The sequence below is a fragment of the Mercenaria mercenaria genome, chromosome 14, assembly GCF_021730395.1.
Source record: "Mercenaria mercenaria strain notata chromosome 14, MADL_Memer_1, whole genome shotgun sequence".
Taxonomy (NCBI): domain Eukaryota; kingdom Metazoa; phylum Mollusca; class Bivalvia; order Venerida; family Veneridae; genus Mercenaria; species Mercenaria mercenaria.
In genome coordinates this window covers 55,660,489-55,686,100 of record NC_069374.1, presented here as the reverse complement: position 1 = coordinate 55,686,100, position 25,612 = coordinate 55,660,489, and the positions used below count along the sequence as shown (strand labels likewise).

General features: G+C 35.0%; 1 protein-coding gene across 2 annotated transcripts in view; it reads left to right on the top strand.

The window, feature by feature from the left end:
• The window catches only part of LOC123527908 (NAD kinase-like), a 53,080-nt gene that overhangs the window by 7,902 nt on the left and 19,566 nt on the right, over nucleotides 1-25,612 (top strand). The window contains exons 2-4 of one of the 2 annotated variants that reach the window (XM_045307642.2): nucleotides 12,234-12,317; nucleotides 22,992-23,121; nucleotides 25,234-25,342. In XM_045307642.2, coding sequence (XP_045163577.1) covers nucleotides 12,234-12,317; nucleotides 22,992-23,121; nucleotides 25,234-25,342 — 323 coding nt within the window. Of the gene's footprint in view, nucleotides 1-12,233; nucleotides 12,318-17,118; nucleotides 18,451-22,991; nucleotides 23,122-25,233; nucleotides 25,343-25,612 lie in introns of those variants that run through there. The other variant, XM_045307640.2, reaches the window with a different exon arrangement.

Genomic DNA, 25,612 nt, shown 5'->3' with positions numbered 1-25,612 from the left:
TTAGTTTATATAGATTTTTTCTATAGTACATTGTATTCTATTACATCAGCATTTTGGTTAACCCGTTCATCGGGATAACTCACATACTAAATAACGAACTTGACTCTAATACTTTATACATATTTGAAAAAGAAAAAGATATATATTACAATTTGCAACAGACTTCCAAATTATTTCATGTTGTCTACATTTCTCCTAAGAATATTTTATTTCACAAGATGAAAATTTATATGAACCACGCCATGAGAAAACCAATATAGTGGCTTTGCGACCAGCATGGATCCAGACCAGCCTGTGCATCTGCGCAGTCTGGTCAGGATCCATGCTGTTCACTAACAGTTTCTCTAATTGCAATAGGCTTTGAAGCGAACAGCATGGATCCTGACCAGACTGCACGGATACTGGTCGCAAAGTCACTATGTTGGTTTTCTCATGGCGTGGCTCATATAATAAAATACTAAAAAAAGTTATAGGGATTCTGACTGATATAAAATCCACATCCACAAAATACAAATACTACAATACTCACACATACCTGTACTATCACAGCTATGTAAAAAGGCAATATATTTTAATTATTATTCAACATAAGTTGTATTGAGTCACATTACTTAAATTTAACACACCTTTCCAGTAATTAAAGCACAAAAACATCACTGATCTAGGAACTGATCTGAAATATTTACATGATAGAAGTTACCGTCTGTACTGAATTTCAAATGATAAGCGTACTCAGTAAAAATGACACATTAATTTATCCTGTATGGTTAGTAGAGCTTGCAAGTATATGCCTGATTGAGTTAAAAAATGTTGTGGCCAGCTGAAATGATAGAAATGCAAATAGGGAACCGAATCTAGTTATAGCTTACAAATTATTTCTTTTCAGAAATATAATATATTGTCAAATTTAAGCTAATATTCCAGTCAACCTGTTTTGTAAGGTGTAAATTGAAATTGTATAAGTTTTAAAAAAAAATGAAAGAAGATGATACTATGTTGATGTGAAAATAATAGCATCTTCAACGTGTTATACGATTTAATGTGGGAGGAATATTAAATCCTGCTTGACATGAAATACTATAACATTACTTTCAAGGCACTGACCTCTAGATCGCATGACAACAAAAGAGAAGACAGTTTTTAGATATACCGTATCCGGTTACAAACGCTTTTCAATTTTGAATGGTTAAATTAGTACAAACTAATTCTTATGTGTTTCCAAAACATATAATCTATCAGTAACTAAGCTTTTAAGAAAGAAGCTGTCAGTAACTTTAAGATTTTAAGAAGGCAACCGTCAGTAACTAAGTCTTTAAGAAGGAAACTGTCAGTAACTAAGTTTTTAAGAAGGCAACAATACTGTCAGTAACTTTAAGTTTTTAAGAAGGCAATTGTCAGTAACTAAGCAGCTGTTAGTAAATAAGTTTTTAAGAAGGCATCTGTTAGTAACAAAGTTTTTAAGAAGGCAACTGTCAGTAACTAAGTTTTTAAGAAGGCAACTGTTAGTAACTAAGTTTTTAAGAAGGCAACTGTCAGTAACTAAGCAACTGTTAGTAACTAAGTTTTTAAGTAGGCAACTGTCAGTAACTAAGTTTTTAAGAAGGCAACTGTCAGTAACTAAGCAACTGTTAGTAACTAAATTTTTAAGAAGGCAACTGTTAGTAACTTAAGTATTTAAGAAGGCAACTGTCAGTAACTAATCAACTGTTAGTAACTAAGTTTTTAAGAAGGCAACTGTCAGTAACTAAGCAACTGTTAGTAACTAAGATTTTAAGTAGGCAACTGTCAGTAACTAAGTTTTTAAGAAGGCAACTGTCAGTAACTAAGTTTTTAAGAAGGCGGCTGTTAGTAACTAAGATTTTATGAAGGCAACTGTCAGTAACTAATCAACTGTTAGTAACTAAGTTTTTAAGAAAGCAACTGTTAGTAACTAAGGTTTTAAGAAGGCAACTGTCAGTAACTAAGTTTTTAAGAAGGCAGCTGTTAGTAACTAAGTTTTTAAGAAGGCAATTGTCAGTAACTAATCAACTGTTAGTAACTAAGTTTTTAAGAAAGCAACTGTTAGTAACTAAGTTTTTAAGAAGGCAACTGTCAGTAACCAAGCAACTGTTAGTAACTAGATTTTTAAGAAGGCAACTGTTAGTAACTAAGTTTTTAAGAAGGCAACTGTCAGTAACTAAGTTTTTAAGAAGACAACTGTCAGTAACTAATCAACTGTTAGTAACTAAGTTTTTAAGAATGCAACAGTTGTCAGTAACTAAGTTTTTAATAAGGCAACTGTCAGTAACTAAGTTTTTAAGAAGGCAACAGTCAGTAACTAAGTTTTAAAGCCTTCTTAAAAAATATAGCAATATTATTATTTTCTGATATCTAAAAATGTTCACTTTTTTCTGTAGGATCTAGAGGTCAGTGTTGCTGAATTACAGATGACTGCTGAGGCAGGTTTAGCTGTAAATATTTGCTGTGTATGTGTTTTTAACTTGTAGATAGAAATCACCATTTACAATAAACCACTTTAAAAAATTGTGTCTCCCAACTATAGTCACTATATTCAGGCTTGACTGTATATCAAATTATCTACACAAAATTTTAAGTAGGAAAAGATTAAGTTCCGGTAGATATCTCTTAGTTTCTTTCAAAGTCAATAAAAGAGAAAGAAATTACAGGCGGCTGTGTATTTTTTTCCCACTTTATTATCTCATTTTTGTATCTTTGCTAATTGTTTAGTGTTTGTTTAGTGATAGGGCTTTAATACAGATTGTTGATTGCGGATATCAAGCGAAAAAAATGGAAAAGTTTTCGGTGACAGTGCGCTGTTGACAGCATGGTTGTCTTAGCTAATCAGTTGACAAAATGATTTTGTTATAAACCTTAGGATATTAACTTAACATAAAAGGCACTTCCTAGTTACTTCTAATCTTCTAGTAGAAATCAAGGAAACACTTGAATAAAAAAATTTTGCCAATCCTTTATACATTGAGACACAGGTCCGGTTATTTGCTGACGACACTGCTGATTACATCATTGTCGAAACCTCTTCTCATGAAAGTATTCTTCAACAAGATCTGAACAGGTTACAGGTCAGGGAGAGCAAATGGGACATGGAGTTTAACCCCTAAAATGTTTATCACTAGATCAAAAAAAACATTCAGGTCCAAATATTCATTCACTCCATGGCCAAATCCTTGAAACAGTAAGTGATGCAAAATATCTTGGAGTCACTATCTCCGAGACCTTAACTTGATCAAACATGTTAATCAGATTACCTCCAAATCGAGTCAAAACTCTTAACTTCCAGAAAAGGAACGTCCCTACTTAAAACCCCAAATGTTAAAGAGTTAGCTTACAAAACTCAAGTCGGAACTCAACTTGAATACTCACGCTCTGTTTGGAGTCCATATACTAAACAAAACATCTATAAAATTGAAATGGTTCAGTGCAGGGCTGCACGATGGGTTTCCAATGATTCTCGACATACTGCAGACACTGTCTCCCAAATAGTGAACAAACTGGAGTGGCATTTACTTGAAGACAGAAGATCTGATTCGAGGCTACTCGTGTTTTACAAAATTGTAAATGGACTGGTTGCATTGCCAATACCACCTACCTGCTTCACTAGACACATGTATGCACCCCTTGTCTTACAAGCAGATTCTTACAACCTGTAACTATTATAAGTTCTCTTTCTTCCCAGTTACTATAGTTCTATGGAACTCTCTTCCAACCGAGGTTGTGCAGGTCCCTACCCTGGAACAATTCAGACAGGGTGTGACCAAATTATCTTACACAATCTAATGTGAAAAATACAGTTTTTAATCTCTTTTAACTGTATACTCTTCTGTTAACACTGTCATCTTCGATTTTCAACACTTCACAGATACCCTAGTATTACTTTTACCCTCCTGTATATTTCTTCTTTTAAATTTCTCGCACAGACATGCACCTGCATATAATACTCGAAAAAAGGGCATGGCAGTATGCATAGATAGATAGATGATAAAGAAGTTTATACCAAGTTATTTAAGCACAGTGGTGATGATAAGCTATAAGCTTATTTTGATCACACTTGAGTTTGCTTCTTGGAAAAGCCAGCACTGATGTCATTTGTGAAGGTGTGATTGTGATCCAACCTCCTAGTTAAAAGGCCTACACCTTACCAGCTTAAACCACCTCTCCCATTATTAGTCCCCTACTGGTTGAAAACCAGTTTCGGGGACTATAGGAATGCACTTTTCCGTCATTCCGTCCGTCCGTCCGCAATTTCATGTCCGGTCCATAACTCTGTCATCCATGAAGGGATTTTAATATTACTTGGCACAAATGTTCCCCATGATGAGACGACGTGTCATGCGCAAAACCTGGACCCCTAGCTCAAAGGTCAAGGTCACAATTGGAGGTCAAAGGTCAACAGGGCTTTTTTCCTGTCCGGTCCACAACTCTCCCATCCTTGAAGGGATTTTAGTATTACTTGGCACAAATGTTCCCCATGATAGGATGATGTGTCGTGCGCGATTCCCGGACCCCTAGCTCAAAGGTCAAGGTCACAATTGGAGGTCAAAGGTCAGCAGGGCTTTTTTCCTGTCCGGTCCATAACTCTCCCATCCATGAAGAGATTTTAATATTACTTGGCACAAATGTTCCCCATGAGGAGACGACTTGTCATGCGCAAAACCTGGACCCCTAGCTTAAAGGTCAAGGTCACAATTGGAGGTCAAAGGTCAAGAAAGCTTTTTTCCTGTCCGGTCCATAACTCTCCCATCTATGAAGGGATTTTAATATTACTTGGCACAAATGTACCTCATAATAAGACGATGTGTCATACACAACTTTCAGACCCCTAGCTCAAAGGTCAAGGTCACACTTAGCAGTCAAATGTTAACATAGCATGAACAGGGTCTGTTTCGTGTCCGGTCCATAACTCTGACATTCATTAAGGGATTTTAATATCACTTAGCACAAGTGTTCCCCATGATGTAGACTGGCTCCCGTCCCTATGTTTGTTCTTATTTACATATATCAGTTTTCTTCATTAAGAGGGAAGTAACTCCAGAAGGGTGTTTCTACATTGAGATTTTTTATTGCCCCTGGCTCCGAACATAGGGACTGGTGAAAGTTGGCTACCAGTGTCTCACAAATTTGTGAGACAAATTCCCATTAATTTCTTTCAGTGACAATCTGTTGCTATTACTGTGATGTGTTACCTAAGGGTTTCATGTGCTAACCATCATTTAATGAGCCACAACTAATTTACTGATTTATGGCCTGCCATCAGCTTGTATTGGCTTATCAGACAACAGGAATGTGCTTTTATATATTTATCAGAGGATTTTATAATCTTTAGATCAAGAATTAAATAATTTTAAACTTCACTTTTAATGATGAAATGGATGAAGCTGTAATTAAAAGTTTTAAAATATGAAAAAATAAGACCAAACCAAGAGCATGTTGTAAAAGAATATTTAAAAGGAAATTATGTTTTATTCTGTTGACCAACTGGCAGTGGCAAAAGCTTAACCCCCATTTGCATTTGATTTTTTCCATTATGACAGCACACAATGTACCATTATTGTTGAGTCACTTCATGTACCTGAAGCGACGTCCCATCCCTTACCAAAAATGTGTACATTGTCAGTGTAAATCCAGTTTTTTGTCAGTGTTTTACCATTGTATTCCCAGTGTATTTTCAGTTGTTTTCCAGCTAATTTCCAGCTTGTTATTCTGTTGTTATTCTGTTATCACCAGTTATCACAGTGTGTATTGAGTTTATTATCAGTGTAGTACAAGACCTGGTAACAGCATACAATAATCTGGCATTAAACTGAAAACTAACTAAAAACACACTGTATGCAAAACACTATTAAATCATGCTTGAATGAAATATTTTTAATTTCAGTACACTTTATTAACGCAATTTAAGACACATATGACAATAGACTGCAAAACTGGCATTTAACTGAAGAAAGTAAGGTAATACACTGACCACACAGAACAGCTGATAATAAACGACCAATACACTAGCAATAGGAGGGATTTTGGAAAAGTTATTTCTTGTATAATCATGGTTGAACATGTTGAACATTTTGCCATTTTTCTGATTGCTTGCTATATCTTAACACTGCATCAGTTTTAATTTAGTTCTGGCTGCTTTAAGTCGTAAAAAGCATTTCTGACAGAAAAAGAAGATTATAACATAATCATGTTTGATGGTTGAACATGTTCATAAAACATGATTAGCTAACATGGTTGTGGATACAAAAACATGTTCCAACATTAATCATGATCCATATTTCGCTATGGAAAGTGTCCACAGTCTGCCACAATGCCTAACCTATAACATACAATATCCTTTGTAATGCCACTAAGGCCAAACGTCAATTTAAATATGTATCGATAAAACCAGTGTATTGTCAGAAACATGGTAGTTTTAAAATATTAATGAACATGTAAGTTAATAGCTGTAACAGTTTTCTGCCATTGTGTATCCAGTGCATGTTCATTCTATAAACAGTTACTGGTAATACACTGACCATAGTGCACATGCATAACCAGTATTTCCTTCTTATTTCCAGTGTATGTCCATTCTGTAGCCAGTTGCTGGCAACACACTGACATTAGTGTATTACCAGTTCTTTAAATTCTTGCCATTTTGTTTCCAAAGGCTTTCCATTCTATAAGCAGTTGCTGACATCACACTGGAAATAGCACCAGTGTATTACAAGAATCAAATTTTTTGTAGTCAGTGTTATTTCATATTGTTGCCGGCCTATTGTCAGTATTGTCATGCAAAATTAGTGTGTTATCAGTTTGTTGTCAGTTGGTTGCCAGCATAATGTCAGAAAGCTATTTCGTAAGAGATAGCTTGACATGTATTGGCCAAATTATGTCCCCTTTAGGACTTAAAAGTTTTGGGTGCAAGTTCCAATCTCCAAAACTAATGATTGTAGGTACTGAATTGAAACTTCACATGTTTCTTCAGGTTATAAAACTAGGTGATAGCATCAAGTTCAATAACTCTGACATGCATTTTTGCTGAATTATGCCCCTTTTCAGACTTAGAAAATCCTGGTTAAAGTAAATTTTGCATGCAAGTTCCCATCTCCAGACTTGAAACTCTGTAGATATTTCAACATTTTAAAATAGGGTAATATTCCTGCTTCTGGCAAAACAATCTGAATAGTCGAGCATTTGCTGTCTTACAGACTGCTCTTGTTAAGAATAACACTCAAACACATAGACAAAAAAATATGAATAAATACAAACAGTTCATCACAGATTGTGATGAACTGATTTAAAACTGTGTGTAAAGTTTCATTAACTTTAGAACTTTAAACTATGAACTCCAGCATCTGTCATGTTGCATGCAAGTTCCCATCTCCATACTTGAAACTCTGTAGATATTTCAACATTTTAAAATAGGGTAATATTCCTGTTTCTGGCAAAACAATCTGAATAGTCGAGCATTGGCTGTCTTACAGACTGCTCTTGTTAAGAATAACACTCAAACACATAGACAAAAAAATATGAATAAATACAAACAGTTCATCACAGATTGTGATGAACTGATTTAAAACTGTGTGTTAAGTTTCATTAACTTTAGAACTTTAAACTATGAACTCCAGCATCTGTCATGTTGTCATTGGAAATAAAATTGAAAACAACCTACTGACTTGGTGTCATCAGCTGAAGACATCTCACTGTCGACCAAAACAGAATTCAAGGCTCGTAGCACTTTTAACATCACCAGCACCCTTCATTATTTTTATTTTTTTTTTTCTTTGTTTAATAACAAAAATTTCATTTAAACCAGTGAAACAATATCAATAACCAAAAATTCTCTCAATTATGTACCAGTACAAGTCTGTTTTTATCTTGACCATGAAACAAGCGCTGTCTTTCTGTTTTCTTTCATTTCTCCACATAAAAAACACTTGAACTTTTTTGATGTAAAGGTTAATTTTACCACAACAGTAAACACTTTCTGTAGTTAGAGTTTTTCATATTTAACATTTAACAAAACCTAAAAAATCATAATAAAAAAGATCCCGAGTTTATGTTACCTCCAAATAATTATCCACATATTTTAATATTTCACACTTACATTTACTAGTAAACTGTTGAATCATGAATGGGTTCAGTATCAGACTCTTCTAGAAAATAACAACATCTGATGTTTTCTCAAATGACCCTTATCAAATTTTCATAGTTAATTACTTTACAATTGATAGGGTTCTCAGTAGTTAACAGTTTACAGGGTTAACCTAGGGTTACATTGGCCAACTTTCACCAGGCTGTATGGTTCAGCCATCAGATAAAATTATGCTATTTTAGAGGCCTAAAATTTTCTTATAAAATGTTTCCAGTATTTATATAAAAATAACCATGCAGCCAGGGAGCCAGGCTACCCATGATGAGACGACGTGTCATGCGCAAATCCTGGACCCTTAGCTCAAAGGTCAAGGTCACAATTGGGGGTCAAAGGTCAACAAAGTTTTTTTCCTGTCCCGTCCATAACTCTGCCATCCATGAAGGGATTTTAATATTACTTGGCACAAATGTTCCCCATGATGAGACAACATGTCATGCGCAAAGCCCAGACCCTTAGCTCAAAGGTCAAGGTCACAATTGGCGGTCAAAGGTCAATAAGGTTTTTTCCCTGTCCGATCCAGAACTCTGTCATCCATCAAGGGATTACAATATTACTTGGCATAAATGTTTCCCATGATGAGACGACGTGTCATGCGCAACACCCAGTACCCTAGCTTAAAGGTCAAGGTCACACTTTGAGATCAAAGGTCAAGAGGATTTTTTTCCTGTCCGGTCTATAACTTTGTCATGCAAAGCAGGATTTAGATATCAGTTGGCACAAATATTCCCCTGGATGAGACAACATGTCATGCGCAAGAACCAGGTCCCTAGGTCTAAAGTCAAGGTCATATTTAGAGGTCAAAGGTCAAATTCAAGAATGACTTTGTACGGAACATTTCTTCTTCATGCATAGAGGGATTTTGATGTAACTTGGACCAAATGTTCACCACCATGAGGCACCATTGTTTTTAGAATTACGTCCCTTTGTTGTTACTATAAATAGATTTTATTGTAACTTTTTTATTACTGGCGGTAGAGAAAAATCGAGACCACTTTTCTGTGGTACAGCATGCATGGTACATCCAATTTTTATACGCCCGTTTGAAAAACGGGACGTATTATGGGAACGCCCCTGGCAGGCGGGCGGGTGGGCGGCGTCCACAGACCTTGTCCGGAGCATATCTTCTACATGCATGAAGGGATTTTGATGAAACTTGGTACAGTTGTTCACCATCATGAGACGGAGTGTCATGCGCAAGAACCAGGTCTCTAGGTCTAAGGTCAGGGTCACACTTAGAGGTCAAAGGTCAAATTCAAGTAGGACTTTGTCCGGAGCATATCTTCTTCATGCATAGAGGGATTGTGATGAAAGTTGGCACAATTGTTTATCATCATGAGACAGAGTGTCATGCGCAAGAACCAGGTCCCTAGGTCTAAGGTCAAGGTCACACTTAGAGGTCAAAGGATACAAGAATGAAAACTTTGTCCGGAGCATATCTTCTTCATGCATAGAGGGATTTTGATGAAAGTTCGCACAATTGTGCATCATCATGAGACGGAGTGTCTTGCGCAAGAACCAGATCCCTAGGTCTAAGGTCAAGGTCACACTTAGAGGTCAAAGGATACAAGAATGAAAACTTTGTCCGGAGCATTTCTTCATGCATGGAGGGATTTTGATATAACTTGGCACAAATGTTCACCACCACAAGACAGAGTGTCATGCGCAAGAACCAGGTCCCTAGGTCTAAGGTCAAGGTCACACTTAGAGGCCAAAGGTCAGATACAAGAATGACTGTCTGAAGCATTTCTTCTTCATGCATAGAGGGATTTTGATGTAACTTGGCACAATTATACACCATCATGAGACGAAGTGTCATGCGCAGTTCCCTTCTTTAGAATTACTTCCCTTTGTTGTTACTATAAATAGCTTATATTGTAACTTTTTCATTACTAGACAGGCACGTGTCCAGGTGGGGGGCCAGGGGGCCCGGGCCCCCCCAGCTGGCTGGCTAGTTACGATTTTTATTACTATGGGCCCCTCAATTAACAAATTTATACACCAGCGCAACTGGCTTGATTTGACAGCAATACACATGCTAAAGAGCCATAGAACCGTGTCCGGTAGTGGAAATTAGCCCCAGGCATGTCACAGGTAAAAGTTTATCAGTGCATGCTTCATTGATCGCTTGATCGGTACTTGATTGGGTAGTGGAGAAACTTCAACATTTTTTTCAACTGAGTATCATACAGAAAAATAAGTCCATACACTGTGACTGTACAATCGTACATACATTGAAAGGGCTTGATGAAATGATTAAAATGTAGACTTTTCCTTAAATATATGATACATTCATGCATCCTTAAAGGTGTTTCAGGTAGCAGGAAAATGCATCTATTCATGTGCCATATTAAAAAAAATTTGCAATCGGGAGGGGTATCCCCTCCCGAACCCACCCCAGGTTGGGCCCCCCCAGCAAACAAATCCTGCACACGGGCCTGCTAGACATAGGGGAAAATCGAGACCACTTTTCTGTAGTACAACATGCATGTTACATCCAATTTTGAGGTGTTTTGACCAATCTCTACCTGGTAAGGATTTTTGTGTGGGCTTACAATTTTTATTTTTGGAATTTTTTTTTTTTTTTTTGAATTTTTTTTTTTAAAGATTAACTTCCCTTAGTTGTTACTATAAATAACTTATATTGTAACTTTTTTATAATTGACCATAGGGAAAAACCAAGACCACTTTTCTGTGGTACAACATAGTTGTTACTTTCTAATTTTAGGTGTATTTTAAGGTATCTCTACCTGGTAAGGAGTGTTTTTGTGGACTTAGAAAAACAAAAGAATTACAATGATTACTAAACAACCACAAAATTAAAATTACATCTGCAAATACAGGTGCTAGAGTAAAGAAATTTGCTGTGACGGGCGTATATTGTGACATTCTGGCACTCTTGTTAGGTGTATTTTGACCTATCTCTACCTGGTAAAGAGTTTCTTGTGGACTTATATTAGATTTTTTTTTTTTTTTTTTTTTTTTTTTTTTTTTTTTAAAGATTAATTTCCCTTTGTTGTTACTATAAATAACTTACATGATAACATTTTTATAATCAGCCAAAAAAAATTCAATATGAAAACAACTGTGGGTTTTTATATATGCACATTTTAATTCAAGTGTGTTGTTACATATTGTATATGTAGTACAATATTGTTTATACATCATTGACAGATATCAGTTCATTATGTGATACTGCAGTAGAGAAAATTAGGTGCCTTCCAGTAGGGGACTTTGTATTGCATGGCAAAACTTCATTCACTTGTTAATCATTGAATGTAAAATAGCTTTTACGGTAGCTAGAGTGGTCACAACAAAATTTATACAAGAATTTCGAGGAAAAGCCGTTTTCTTTTATAAATAATAAGCTGCACACCTCCAGATTTGTCAAGTTTTTCAAAATCTAAGAAAAGCTTTCTTTAGTTAATAATTGCAATAGAAGGACATTTTAAAGTGATTCCATGTGTTTTGGAACTTCTTTATAGCATCATGCACTCATACTGTTGAAGTAAATTATGAAATAAAATGAATTTAGCTGTACTTACTGTATTAAACTAATTAAATACTTTTTTAACTTTTACCCTGCTTAATTTCTAAAATGGACTGGACTATCATTCAGTTTGGGCAGTACCATTTATCATTCCAATGGGTGTTCACTGAAAATTTACTGACTGAATAGCGAACAGTGCAGACCAAGATCAGCCTGCATAGATGTGCAGGATGATCATGGTCTGCACTGGTCGCACAGGCAGAATCACTTGCCTTCAGCAGGCTAAAGGTTAAAGAATGCTAAGTCTTGTTTAGCGTTTATGACATCTTATATAAAATGTTTCCTGTTATACACTTTTGGAAATTTTAATGTTGTTCCAGGTATATGTCCCTTTAATGGTAAAGTATTGATGGTTTTATTAAACTAGTCTGCGACTCTTTTGAATTTGGTCCATAAACTGAATATCTCTCCAACATCGCCCAAAATAAACCACTTGTTTTTGCTAAAAATAAGATCTTCACCAACTGTAAACTTTAGAAAGCAGTATAAACGGATACTTGAATAGAAATTAAGTGCATTGTTTGTACATTTTACTTTCAGACGTGCCAGATCGCTGTACGGTGTAAGTCCTAACTGCAAGTTTGGACCAAAAGGAAGTCTGCTGGACAGCTCCAATTGTGTGTTGTAAGTATCTTTTCATTTAGTTGCTCTGGGCTGTGGATGGCCCCTATTAATTTTGAGGTCAAATGTCAAGGTTACAGTGACTGTTAGTACCCAGATCATTTTTGCTTCATATCTTGAGAACAGTTTGACCTAAGGAGGCACAGAAATCTATGTGCCTCTGTTTATTTTGAGGTTTGAAAGTCAAAGATCATGATCACAATTATTGTGTACCTCTGTTGATTTTGAGGTTTTAAATATTTCCAGACATTTTTAAACTTCATAATATCTTTATGAATTATATGGTATATAGTTATGACTTATGTACATTGTTAGTATGTTGCCCTATTTAAACTTAGAATATGTTTTATTAGCCCACCATCATCAGATGGTGGGCTATTAAAATCACTCTGCGTCCGTGGTCCGTCCGTCCGTTATTCCGTCCGTCCGTTAACAATTTCTCGTTATCGCATCTCCTCAGAAACTACTGGGGGGATTTTGACCAAACTTTGTCAGAATGATGTATTGGTACCCTAGTTGTGTCCCCCTGAAAATCAGACTGGTTCAACAATTTATGAGTGAGTTATGGCCCTTTGTTTATTTCTATATTTTACATAGATTTATATAGGGAAAAACTTTGAAAACCTTCTTATCCAAAACCACAGAGCCTAGGGCTTTGATATTTGGTTTGAAGCATCATCTAGTGGTCCTCTACCAAGATGATACAAATTATTTCTCTGGGGTCAAATATGGCCCCGCCCTGGGGGTCACATAGTTTATAATGACTTATATAGGGAAAAACTTTGAATAACCCCTTGTCCAAAACCACAGGGCCTAGGGCTTTGATATTTTGTATGTGACATCATCTAGTGGTCTTCAACTAAGATTATTCATATTATACCCCTAGGGTCAAATATGGCCCCGCCCTGGAGGTCATATGATTTACATAGACTTATATAAGGAAAAACTTTGAAAATCTTCTTGTCCAAACCACAAAGCCTAAGGCTTTGATACTTGTAATGTAGCATCAGCTAGTGGTTCTCTACCAAGTTTGTTCAAATTATCGCCATAGGGTCAAAAATGGCCCCGCCCCAGGGGTCACATGTTCATATTGACTTATATAGGAAAAGCTTTTAAAATGTTCTTGTCAATAACTACAATCATTCAATTTTGACCACATTATATTTTTTGAGTGCAAGATGACCCTTGACATGATTGACCTTGATTTGACCTAGTGACCTACTTTTCATATTTCAGTCAGCTACAACCATTCAAATTTGGACCACAATGTAATAATTTTTTAGTGGCAAGATAACCTTGAATAGTGTACCTTGATTTTGACCTAGTTGACTATATCATCATTTGTACTACAGCCTTACAAATTGGACCACCATGCATAATTTGTTTGCACTGGAAAAACTTTGACCTTGATTTGACCTTGAACTACATTCACATTTTGAACGGTACAGGCTTCACATTGACCATACTTTAGTTCAGTTTTCAAAATAATTTGACATTGATTTTACCTAGTGACCTACTTCACATTTCTCAAGCTTCAGCTTCAAATTTGGACACATGCATAGTTTTGTTACGAAAAAAAACTTGACCTTCAACATGACTCAGTGACCTACTTTCACATTTTTAAGGTACAAGGCTTCAAAATTTCGACAAATGATATTTTGTATTCGAATAAAATTTGACATTGATTTTTGAACTAGTGACCTACTTTTACATTTCTAAGGACGCTTCATAATTTGGACCACTTGCATAGTTTATGTGTACCAAAAAACTTTGACTTTACATGACATAGGACCACTTATCACATATTTCAGGTACAGGCTCAATTAGACCACATGCATAGTTTGTTCCCTAAATAAAATTGAACTTGATTTGACGTATGACCTACTTTTAACATTTCTCAAGTATAGCCTTGAAATTTGGACCATCATAGTCCTTTTGTATACGAAATTGAGTTTGACCTTTACATGACCTAGTCCTACTTTCACATTTTTAAGGTACAGGCTTCAGATTTGGACCACTGCATAGTTTGTATTCCGAAAATAAATTTGACCTTGAATTTGACCTAGTGAACCTACTTTAAATTTCTCAAGCTACACCTTCAAATTTGGACCACTTGCATAGTTTGTGTACCAAATGAACTTTGACCTAAGATTGACCTAGTGACCTACTTTCATATTTCTGTGAGCTATAGGCTCAAATTTAGGTCACATGCATAGGATGTTGTACCAAACAAACTTTGAACCTTGACATTGACCTAGGACACAAAATTTCACATTTCTCAAGCTACAGTTTCGATTTGGGACAAGTCACAGTGTTGTGTACAAAAATGATTTGACCTTGAGGTGTATTAAGTCTTAAAAACTTTGGAACACTCAAAAATGGCACATTGGTGGGCGCCAAGATCACTCTGTGATCTCTTGTAATGGCATGCAATATGTTTTGTGAAAAATGTCCCTATAACTCTTGTTACAAATTCTTGTTTGGTATTTCTTTTTGCAGTGATGTACTTTGGTATTATGAAGTAGTGGTTATAGATAGTTAGTTTGATGTTTATTTTTAGCTCGACTATTCGAAGAATAGTCTAGCTATTCTACTCTCCCTGGCGTCGGCGTCACACCTTGGTTAAAGTTTTGCATCCAAGTACATACAGCTGTCATTTAAAGGCACATAGCTTTGAAACTTATTTTTTCTTTTTCTAGGTCAATAACCAACCTCACTGGGTCAAGTTCCATAACTCTGACATGTATTTTGAGCAAATTATATCCCCTTTTAGACTTTGAAAATCCAGGTTAAAGTTTTACATGCAAGTTACTATCTCCAAAACTAATGCTGATATTGAATTGACACTTCACATGTGTCTTCAGGGTGATAAAACTAATTGATAGCATCAAGTCCCAAAGCTCTGACCTGCATTTTAGCCAAATTATGCCCCCTTTTGGACTTAGAAATCCTGGTTAAAGTTTTGCATGCAAGTACATACAGTTATTACTAAAAGTCATATAGATTTGAAACTTAATTTTTCTTTTTCTAATCAATTACCAACCTCACTGGTTCAAGTCCCATAACACTGACATGTATTTTGGGCAAATTATGCCCCCTTTTGGACTTAGAAAATTCTGGTTAAAGTTTTACATGCAAGTTACTATCTCCAAAACTAATCATGCAGATATTGAATTGAAACTTAACATGTGTCTTCGGTGTTATTAAACTAGTTGATAGCATCAGGTCCCATAACTCTGATTGCATTTTGGTCAAATTATGTCCCCTTTGGAACTTAAAACTCTTTTGATATTTTAACCTTTTTTGGTAATATTTTCCTGCTTCTGGGACAATATTTCGAATAGTCGAGCTTGCCTCTTGTTTCAGTAACAGGTTGTAGAATAACACTCTTTACCCTGTGTATATGATATCTTTTTAATTTTACATGCTTGTTAATCAATGTTTCATGTACACCAACAATGTAAATTGCACAGCAATGTTATTGTTATTAACATTACATTTCCTTGAGGAAAATGCTGGCATGTTCAAGTAGTTGTCCTGTATTCATGTTTGGAGCAATGCACCTACAGTTCCTTTTCCTCATTTGTTAAGGCTTTTAATTTAAAGATGTTTTGTTGCCTCATTCAACATTATATATCAATGCAAACAGGACATTGTGAGGTTAATCACCAACCCAGGTGCAGTTGTGGGGATTTTAGCTCACCTGAGCTCATTTTTGTCCTCTAAGTTTGAGACCAGTCTAAAAATGCAATCTTCTCATTGGTTGGTTTCAGATTGTGTTTTAAAACCAACTAATGAGATGCTTGATTTTTGAGACTGGTTTACAAACTCAAGAATGATATTGTCAAAAATTTTGATATTGTCAGCAATCTTGCTGCAGGGTATGATAATAAGGGCGATTTTTTGCTTACCAAGTAGGGAAAGACAGATCCTAGGGAAATTTATATTGTCTTAAAAAAAGTTGCAATAATATTAATGGTGGGCAAGAAAAACGATGTAACATGTCCACTTGAATAAGGCCTAGAACATGGATAAAAAAACCTTATTAGCCCTTGGTTTTCCATACCATGCTGTACTGCAGGTTTGGGGAAAGCCCAGTCTTACACAGGCAGTCATTATAATTTTTTGCAAAAAATTGATTGACTAAAATTAAGTTGTATATAGTAAAAGAACATGGTTAAAACTTCATGCCCCATGTGGTTTTGGGACGATCTGTGTATGAAAAGAATTGGAACCACTGCCTTACCCTTGCATGATCGTAAGAGGCAACTAATAGGGTCTTAACACTTGGTTTTGCAGTAACTCTGTGATTCCAGCAGGTATGCAAATTTTGATTCCATACCTCATGTTTTTATTTCGATGTAAATGAGATGTGGAACCAAAATTTGTAGTCCTGTTTGGCGCCATATAACCTATACTGTGTTGGTGCGCCGTAAAACCCAAATAAATAAATAAATAAATCATGCCATTGTTCTATGTGGTGTATGCATGAGACTGAACTGTTACATTATTTGATATGCTGAAAAAAAAAAACACTTTGTCATCATACTGTGTAGGTGTTATTTTATATATTTTTTTTATCATTCTTACAGTGATATTTAAGACACGTATGAATTTCAGGATACCAATGAATTTACTTTAAACATGCAATCTGCAGGATATATCATTTTACATTTCTTTTTAATTGGCTATAACATTATGTTCAACAATATTTTTCAAATTTACATAATGTGTAAATATAGCCGAATATATGATGAGTGGGAGTTTTGAACCAATGAAATAAACCAATGAAATAATATGTTCAATCAATGATTTATATTTTTGCTTGAAAGCACAAGTCATTTATTTGATTTTCGGATCCTGGTTTTCATCATTATTTACGAATATGACTTTGACTCGGGTCATCAGTTTTATGAAGAGATTTTAGTTGTATACCAACATTAAACATGCTTATTTTATAGCAAGAGCTTTGTGAAAGAAAATAATTTTAATGGATGTTATTTAACATGCTGGGAAACAGTTCATTTCATGTTTGTAATCTTTGTACCGAGGTTGTACAGAATGTTTTTTATTTGTCAGTACAATATAAAGACATAAAACTTGCAAAAGAATATGGTTGCCTGACCAGAAAAGTATATGTCTAAGTTTACATCAGGAGAAAATTTAAGATATATATAGTATAGGGACATAGTATACTGAAAAAGAAATTTAAGATAGTATTTAAGCTACAGTAGCTATGGTTAAATATAAAAATAGTGCATGACATGGATAAGAATAATAATCAGACAGAAAAATCAGATTGCGAGGTCATATATAGGGGACATGGTGGGAATTATCAAAGTGGAAGTACTTGCGCTGATAAAGGTTGCTCGCATTTTTCATCTGGTGGTTTAAATGAACAGGAGTCATTACTGAGTGATGGGGGAAGAAAATATGAGGATCGTAGGAGCGGGCTTGTGCAAGAAACTGAGATGAGAAAAAAATTGCAAAATCCGATTTCTAGTCAGCTTTTGGACATAAAGGAAGAAATAGGTGGAAATAGCGTTAGAGCAAGTAATAAGAAGGAAATGTGTGATCCGTCGGTACTTGAAGATAAGGGGACAGAAAAGGGGTCAGCGATAAGGCCGTTGTTGGGATTCCAAAAGCATGGCAAGGATGTAACAGACATTGGAATGACTCGGGAACATGAATTAACACACTTCATAGTGACAGAAAAAGATAACAAAACTCGGAAACTTTTAAAAAAGCAGTCTGTTCAGAAGATGGTTGAACTAAATGGTAACATTAAAGATAACTTTGTGGAACACATGGTTGATCTTGCGGATCAAGCTGAACAAGATAATTGGATCAACAGTCTCCCGGGGAGAATCTATACAGACACCAAGTCATCACAGTATCAAACATCAGATAACAATGATTGTTCCGAATGTAATGTACCGGATAGGGAAAATTCTGAAGACTGCAAATCTGTAGAAGATATTGTATCAAGGAAAAAGAATTATTTTCGGGAAAAGTCACAAAGCTCCAATACTTTGATATGTAAACCTGGAAAAAGGGATGTGGTGGTACCAAAAGTGGAAGTGGAAAAGTCTTCACAGGTTATAGAAGCTAGGCCAAAATCTCACCATTTTCTCTGGTAGGTCAGTCCTAAAGCTGTTTTCTTCAGTACATCAGTTCTAAACCACACCATTCTTTTCAGGTTTACTTCATGTCCTATATCTCATGGTTTACTTTATAGTATATGTCAGTTCTTAATCTCACTATTTTCAGTAGAAGTTCAGATTTCAGTTCGACCCAATGTATGAGATGAAATTTAGATAACAAGATATATTTGTTTTATTTTAGTGACATGAATGAGTATACATTCACAATAACTATTATATTCAAATATACAAAGCATCTTGCCTGGTGGCTGTATATATGGCATCTATCAATGTGTAATAAAATTTAGAAAATTGAGGTAGCTATGAAATATGAGTTTGCACAAATTGCAATCAGGAAGTGTTTTTTTTTCTTAACCAAGTGATTTGAATTTTACAGTATAGTGAAATGTTTTGCAATGAAACAGACATCTTTGCATTAGACACGCAAACAATATTTTTGCAAAACGAAATTTCAATGAAGCAGTCTGTATTAACAGCAGCTGCAGGTCCGTCATACAAAGATAAGACGAAAACTTCGAAGTTTCATATAACATGCCTATAAACTGATATATTTTGTAAAAGCCATTTTAGAATGCTGACTTTGTGCATCTTTTCAGAAGTTCTTGACAAGTATTTTACTAACCTTTTCATACATTACTTGCTTGGCTGGCTCCCTAATGTTCAATGGTTATATTCAGTAAATGTAGAAAATCTTTTTTGTTAGTTAATTTTTTAGCATCGCAAATAAGTAATAGAAAGAGCATTGAAACTCGAGGGTAAACGATTTGTACGAGGGGGCATAGCCCCCAAGTATAAAACGTTTACCCGAGAGTTTTAATGTTCTTTCTGTTTTGTATCATAGCCGTCCATATATGGTAGTTGTAGGCGTTCCACATTGCCATATACAGCAGTTCAGTGAGTACTTAAAATCCTTGCTTTACAAATGTGTAAAGCCCAGGTAAAATAAACCAATGCTAGAGCAGAAAATCAATAAAATACTCTTCGCTGTCTACTTTTCCAGACACGCTGGCATAATTTCCTATCCATCAGTGCGGTAACTAGCGTGCGGGTATTTAATACCTGCACACTTTTAGTTACCGCACCCTGTACTCAGTGTATACGAATTACCTGCACCAAATTTGTTAAGAAAAAACACCGAGCTTATGATGATACAACTTGTGTTTGTAGCAAATGGCAATAAAAATTGTCAGTATAGAAAGCACCTGCTGAGTTATTTCTGCTGTAAAATGAAGAAAACTTATATAATATGAGAAATATGACAGAGTCACACACATTTGTATTTGTGTGCATGCTTCTCAGTTTTCATATGTCCAGTAAGTTTATAACAAATTCGGTCCATTGTTTAACAAACAGAAATTATAGTACATTTTTAGAAGACTTTATTTTAATGAGAAATTATTGAATGATTCAATTTATATTGCCTCTAGACTGATTTTAAAAATGAAATATTACATGACTCTTTTGATATATTATGAATCGCTGGTCCGTAGTTTCAGCTGTGACAAGTCTACAGTTCAGCATTGAATTTTGCTGGGCTAAAATCAGATCTTTTAGAAAAAAAAGTATGAAAATTTATTTCTGATGTTATGTAATAAAACACATTGAATGGATTGCTGGTCAAAAGTCATAACTATTTCCCTCTGGTCCTTCTGACAGTGGGTAATAGATTTGACTATTGACCCACAAGCCATTCAGTAAGTGTGTAATTGTGAATACTGAGTAGTATTAGATGAGCCGTGCCATGAGAAAACCAACATAGTGGCTTTGCGACCAGCATGGATCCAGACCAGCCTGCGCTTCCGCGCAGTCTGGTCAGGATCCATGCTGTTCGCTTTTAAAGCCTACTGGAATTGGAGAAACTGTTAGCAAACAGCATGGATCCTGACCAGACTGCGCAGATGCGCAGGCTGGTCTGGATCCATGCTGGTCGCAAAGCCACTATGTTGGTTTTCTCATGGCATGGCTCAGATTATAATTATCTCTAACTTTCAATGCCTTTAACCCTTATCATGCTGGACACAATTTATTCTGCCTTTGTGACCAGTGGCAACCGGTGTAGATCATGATCATCCATGCAGTCTGATCATGATCTGCACTGTTTGTCATTCAGTCAGTATTTTTTTTGTTAAGCACCACTTAGAAATTTAGCAGGGTAAGGTTAAGCCTCATATTTTGAATAAGCTGTTTTTTAAAAATGAAATTTTATATTGTTTATTCATGTTTGTTTACATTATACTATTATTTGATTAGCAGTTCACTTTACAGTATTTAGCCAGCACTAATCAAATGGCAGTTACACCGCCAATAAACCAAAGTATTTATTCACTGAAAAATTGACTACCTGGTTCGGAAACATTGTAATGATTTTTTTTTGTCTTGCGGTTTAACTAATTTACTTAACTTTTTGAATTATTAATAAAGTAAATATCGTGATAAACCATATTTGAATTGTATGGCTATTTATGTTTAATTGGATAGTAAAACAAATATGTTGCACTTTTTCATTTTGAACTTGTTTCCTCATTTTGGGTGAGGGGTTATTATGTATGGAATAATGACGTATATAACTTTTTCAAAGAATGTGAAACTGGTTTTGGAGTTATTATGGAATAATGTACTGTTTGTTCAATAACTGTGAAAGTGATGTGGTTAAGTATTTACTGAAACATTAAAATTTAAAGAGATACCTTTTGTAAAATTTGTCTTTTTTATGTCTATGAAAATGACAATTTGATACTGGCCACCGGCCCATAACAATATAATGCAGTACAGAAAGACAGAATCCTTTTAGAACATGGTATTTGAATATTTTTTACTTATACACAATATCTATAATCATGTACTTTTCAGTAATTGACAATTTTCTTTGATCTCTGCACAGCAGTATAACCTACCTCAGTGTTCTGTTTTTACAGGATAAGGTCCCAGTTTGAAACAATGTTTGTTTTGATAGGTTTATAAAATGTTAAAAAATGAACCTGTTAGGAAATATTTATAATTTCAGATTTATTCTTTCCTGTAAGTGTGACTGTTGTTTATCTTTTAACTAATTTTTTTAGAGGAAAATGTTCTAAAATTTATTTTATCCTTTTTTCTGGACTGTGTACCAGTTTATGAACTAGTAGAAGTTATTTTTATATTATTTTGAATTTTAAATCATGTTTTGCATATTCATTTACTTTCTTGAAAGTAGTTACATGTATTGATTTCAGAAAAAAAGTGTACATATTTATTTTGTCATTACCCCTAATATGAACCAGGAAGACTAGTGTAATCGTAAAAGGGACTAACCCAACACAGATTAATAATTTCTCTCAAAAATCCATAAAAAATTAGTTATCTGAAAGTGAGTAGTGGTATAAACTTATTGACATAAGATTTTTGCAAGATATTCTTACAAATAACCAAAAATATTGTGAAGAAAGTAGTAAACTGTTGCAAAGCTTTTGAAATAATGAAGAAAACTGACATTAATTTTTTTTCTTGCATTTTTACCAATATCTGATTTTTTATTTTCACCCACTTTATCATTTTTCAGTCTCATAGATACATTCTATGCCAAACTTGGTGGAAATGAACATGTTGAAAAATTTCACCCAAACTGTTAAAGACCTTGGAGCAGTAACAGTAAAACTGTTATTCTCAATTGTTCAGTATTTTCTATTTTAGATGTCCAAATTCATATTTTTGCATGTTATAGCTATAGCATATTTTCATAGTTAAAGCAGCCATGTGCTTATGTTTCCATGCAGTTCAGATAAAAAACTATTTAATCAGTGGTCAGTTTGAGATTTTCTCTTAGACATTTAAGATTGTGTATGAAAATATCTTATTTAAACTGTTAGAATATAAAAAATGGTTGTTACTATATTTTTATTTTTTGAAAAATTTGGAACAGTTTTCTTTTTCCTTTTTTTTTTAGAATGACAAATTACCTTGTCTTCTGAACAAGGGTTCATGTTGAGCAGTTTAATAGTAGTGGTAGATAGCCAGATAGACTAGCTCCTAGACTATGATATATCTTTTTTACATTTTTATGATTAAATGTAGTGAACTGAGCCAGTCTGTATTCTATGTCCAATATCATTCCCCTGTGAAAATCTCTAAAATAGACTGGCTTTTGTCTCCATGAAATTAAATTTGTCAAAAAAGGAAAAATGTAGAAATATATTATTATCAGTCTAGCAGGTAGTCTAATAGCCAGACATCCATTCATTTGCGTCCATTTTCCATCTTTTATTCAGAATTTAACTCTCTGAAAACTACTGAGGGGAATTACATCAAACCTGGTATGTAGCAGTCTTGCACGGGAGGTGTTTAAAAAGATGGAGGATTGTTATTTTACTCATTGTCTGTCAGTCTTGTAGTAGAGGCTGTAATAGTGGGCTTTTCTTTTTCATCTTTGTCACATGTTATTACATTAATTGAAAATGTGTTCTGGACAATTTCAGATACAGATACTTTACTAGCTTTCATATCATTTTACAGTTGCAAATGTTTCTCTTTTTTTCAGGACTATTCCAGATCCAGGGAGTCAAAAGTTAAACTGGCATAAACCTCCACTGACTGTATTGGTTGTGAAGAAAATATACGATGAGGCTGTGCTTGGTCCATTCAAAGATCTCATTCAATGGCTTATTGAGGTAAATCTGGAGAGAAAGTGACAGAGAGAGATTATTTAGATTTTATGCCATTTTTTTACCTCTGGTGTTGAAGACCAGAGTGGCATTATTATAGTACTTGAACTGTCTGTTATTTAAACTTTTATCATAAAAACCTTTGTAGAAATTTAAAAACACAAGATGGTGAATTGGTCATCATAATTTTGTAACTGAAATGCATTGTCAAACCAGTACTTTGACCAAATTGGAAATATAGAGAACTTATTCTAGTGAAAAAGAAATTTTAAAATGAGGCTTAATTGATAAAAAAAAACTGAAATGAGCACACCATGAGAAAACCAACACAGTGCATTTGCGACCAGCATGGATCCAGACTAGCCTGTGCATCTGCGCAGTCTGGTCAGGAACCATACTGTACGCTTTCAAAGCCTATTGCAATTAGAGAAACCCTGCACAGCCTGGTCTGGATCCATGCTGGTCGCAAATGCACTATGTTGGTTTTCTCATGGCGTGGCTCAAATGGACGATAATAAAGGCACATTCAGTTTGAAACAATAAGCTGATAGTGAAGCATGATATAAACTCTGGCTATTCAACACCTGACTTGATTTATAAACTTGAGCTTCTGATCATATGGATTACATTCCAGATTCCTAGATCTATTAATTTTTAATTAAGAACATTATCAGGTAATCTTTTCACAGTAGGTTGCCATCTTCTTGTTCTTTTTATGCCGCCGGCATCTACTGATGCGGGAGGCATATAGTGATCGTCCTGTCCGTCCGTTCGTCCGTCCGTCCGTCCGTCCGTACGAGGTTAACCAAATGGGACCGTTTCTTCTAGCATCAAAACCCCTTGCTAGAATGACTTGATACTAATGCAGATATAACCTGTGAACATTCTTCATCTTCAGACATCGCCTGTCCTCAGTTTGACCTTGACCTTGACCTCATTTTGGACTTAGGTTGCTTTATATGGGCCATCTCTTGGTTAACCAAATGGGACCGTTTCGTCTAGCATCAATACCCCTTGCTAGAATGACTTGATACTAATGCAGATGTAACCTGTGAACATTCCTCATCTTCAAACATCACCTGACTTCAGTTTGACCTTGACCTTGACCTCATTTTGGACTTAGGTTGCTTTATATGGGCCATCTCTTGGTTAACCAAATGGGACCGTTTCGTCTAGCATTAATACCGCTTACAAGAATGAATTGATACTAATACAGATGTAACATGTGACCATTCCTCATCTTCAAACATCACCTGACCTCAGTTTGACCTTGACCTCGTTTTGGACTTAGGTTGCTTCGTATCGACAAGGATGCCACCGGGGGCATCAAGTGTTTATTGAACGCAGCTCCTTGTTTTTTTTTTGCAAAATCCTCAGATTAGTTCCTTCGGGCTAGCTGTTTATGGTACAGATTAACATCTATTACCTGATATATCAAGTATGGGTCCAAGTTGCTCATTCACCAACTGAAAATTAAAGGGTTAAATTGAGATAAGAAATTTACATTATGTAAAATTAGATATTTTCCCATGACTGAAATGTCACATATTAATAAACAGATTTCATAGTGCAAGGTTTAATCTTTATGTTTACTGTAAATTATTTCCATAAAAGTTATAAAATCATGCTCCTGTTTGTGAACTTTTGCTACAATATAAGCAGCTCAAATTTTTTTCATGTCACCTAGAGGAGAAATGAGTTATGGACTTAAGCTAGAATTTGGGGCAAAATTTTCCCCAATAACAGAATTTCTTCAAACTACAATCATCTAAGAAACAAAAATATGCAATAAAAATCATAGGTCACCGGTAAAACAAGTTATCTGCCCTTGAAAATATTATTTCCCCAAAAAAATGACGTTTTTAAGGGCAGATAACTCTTTTTCAGTACCGGTGACCTATGATTTTTATTGCATATTTTTGTTTCTTAGATGATTGTCCTTCAATATCCAAAGTTTGAAGAAATTCTATTATTTGGGAAAAATTCGCCCATCTCGAATATAAGGAATTCTAGCATTATGCCTTTAAAAACCAAGATAGCAGATACAGTTCACTGGCATTTTCTAGATTTGAGCTATTTTTCATTTATAGTCATATATTGCATTTATCTATATTACAGGTGCGGAAGATGATTGTATACCTAGAGAGTAATGTCCTCGAAGATGGTATACTGGCGAATGATAGTATATTTATTAAATATAAGAGCAGGCTTCAAACATTTAGAGAAGGTATGGTATAAACTATAAATGTTCTTTAGATTGAACAATCATTTTTTAATTGATCAATTTTTGGTTTTATAGTAAAACCTGTGTATACGAAACCTCCAAGGAGCAGACACCTTTCTACGAAGGCAGATACTTACTTCATACATTACATTTCAATATATGTTTGTTTAAATGAAGACAAATTCATGTGCTCTTACTGAAAACAATCTTTAGTTACTAGTAAATTAACCTGTCCAGAGAAATTACCTTGGAACAACAATCAACATTTTAGTC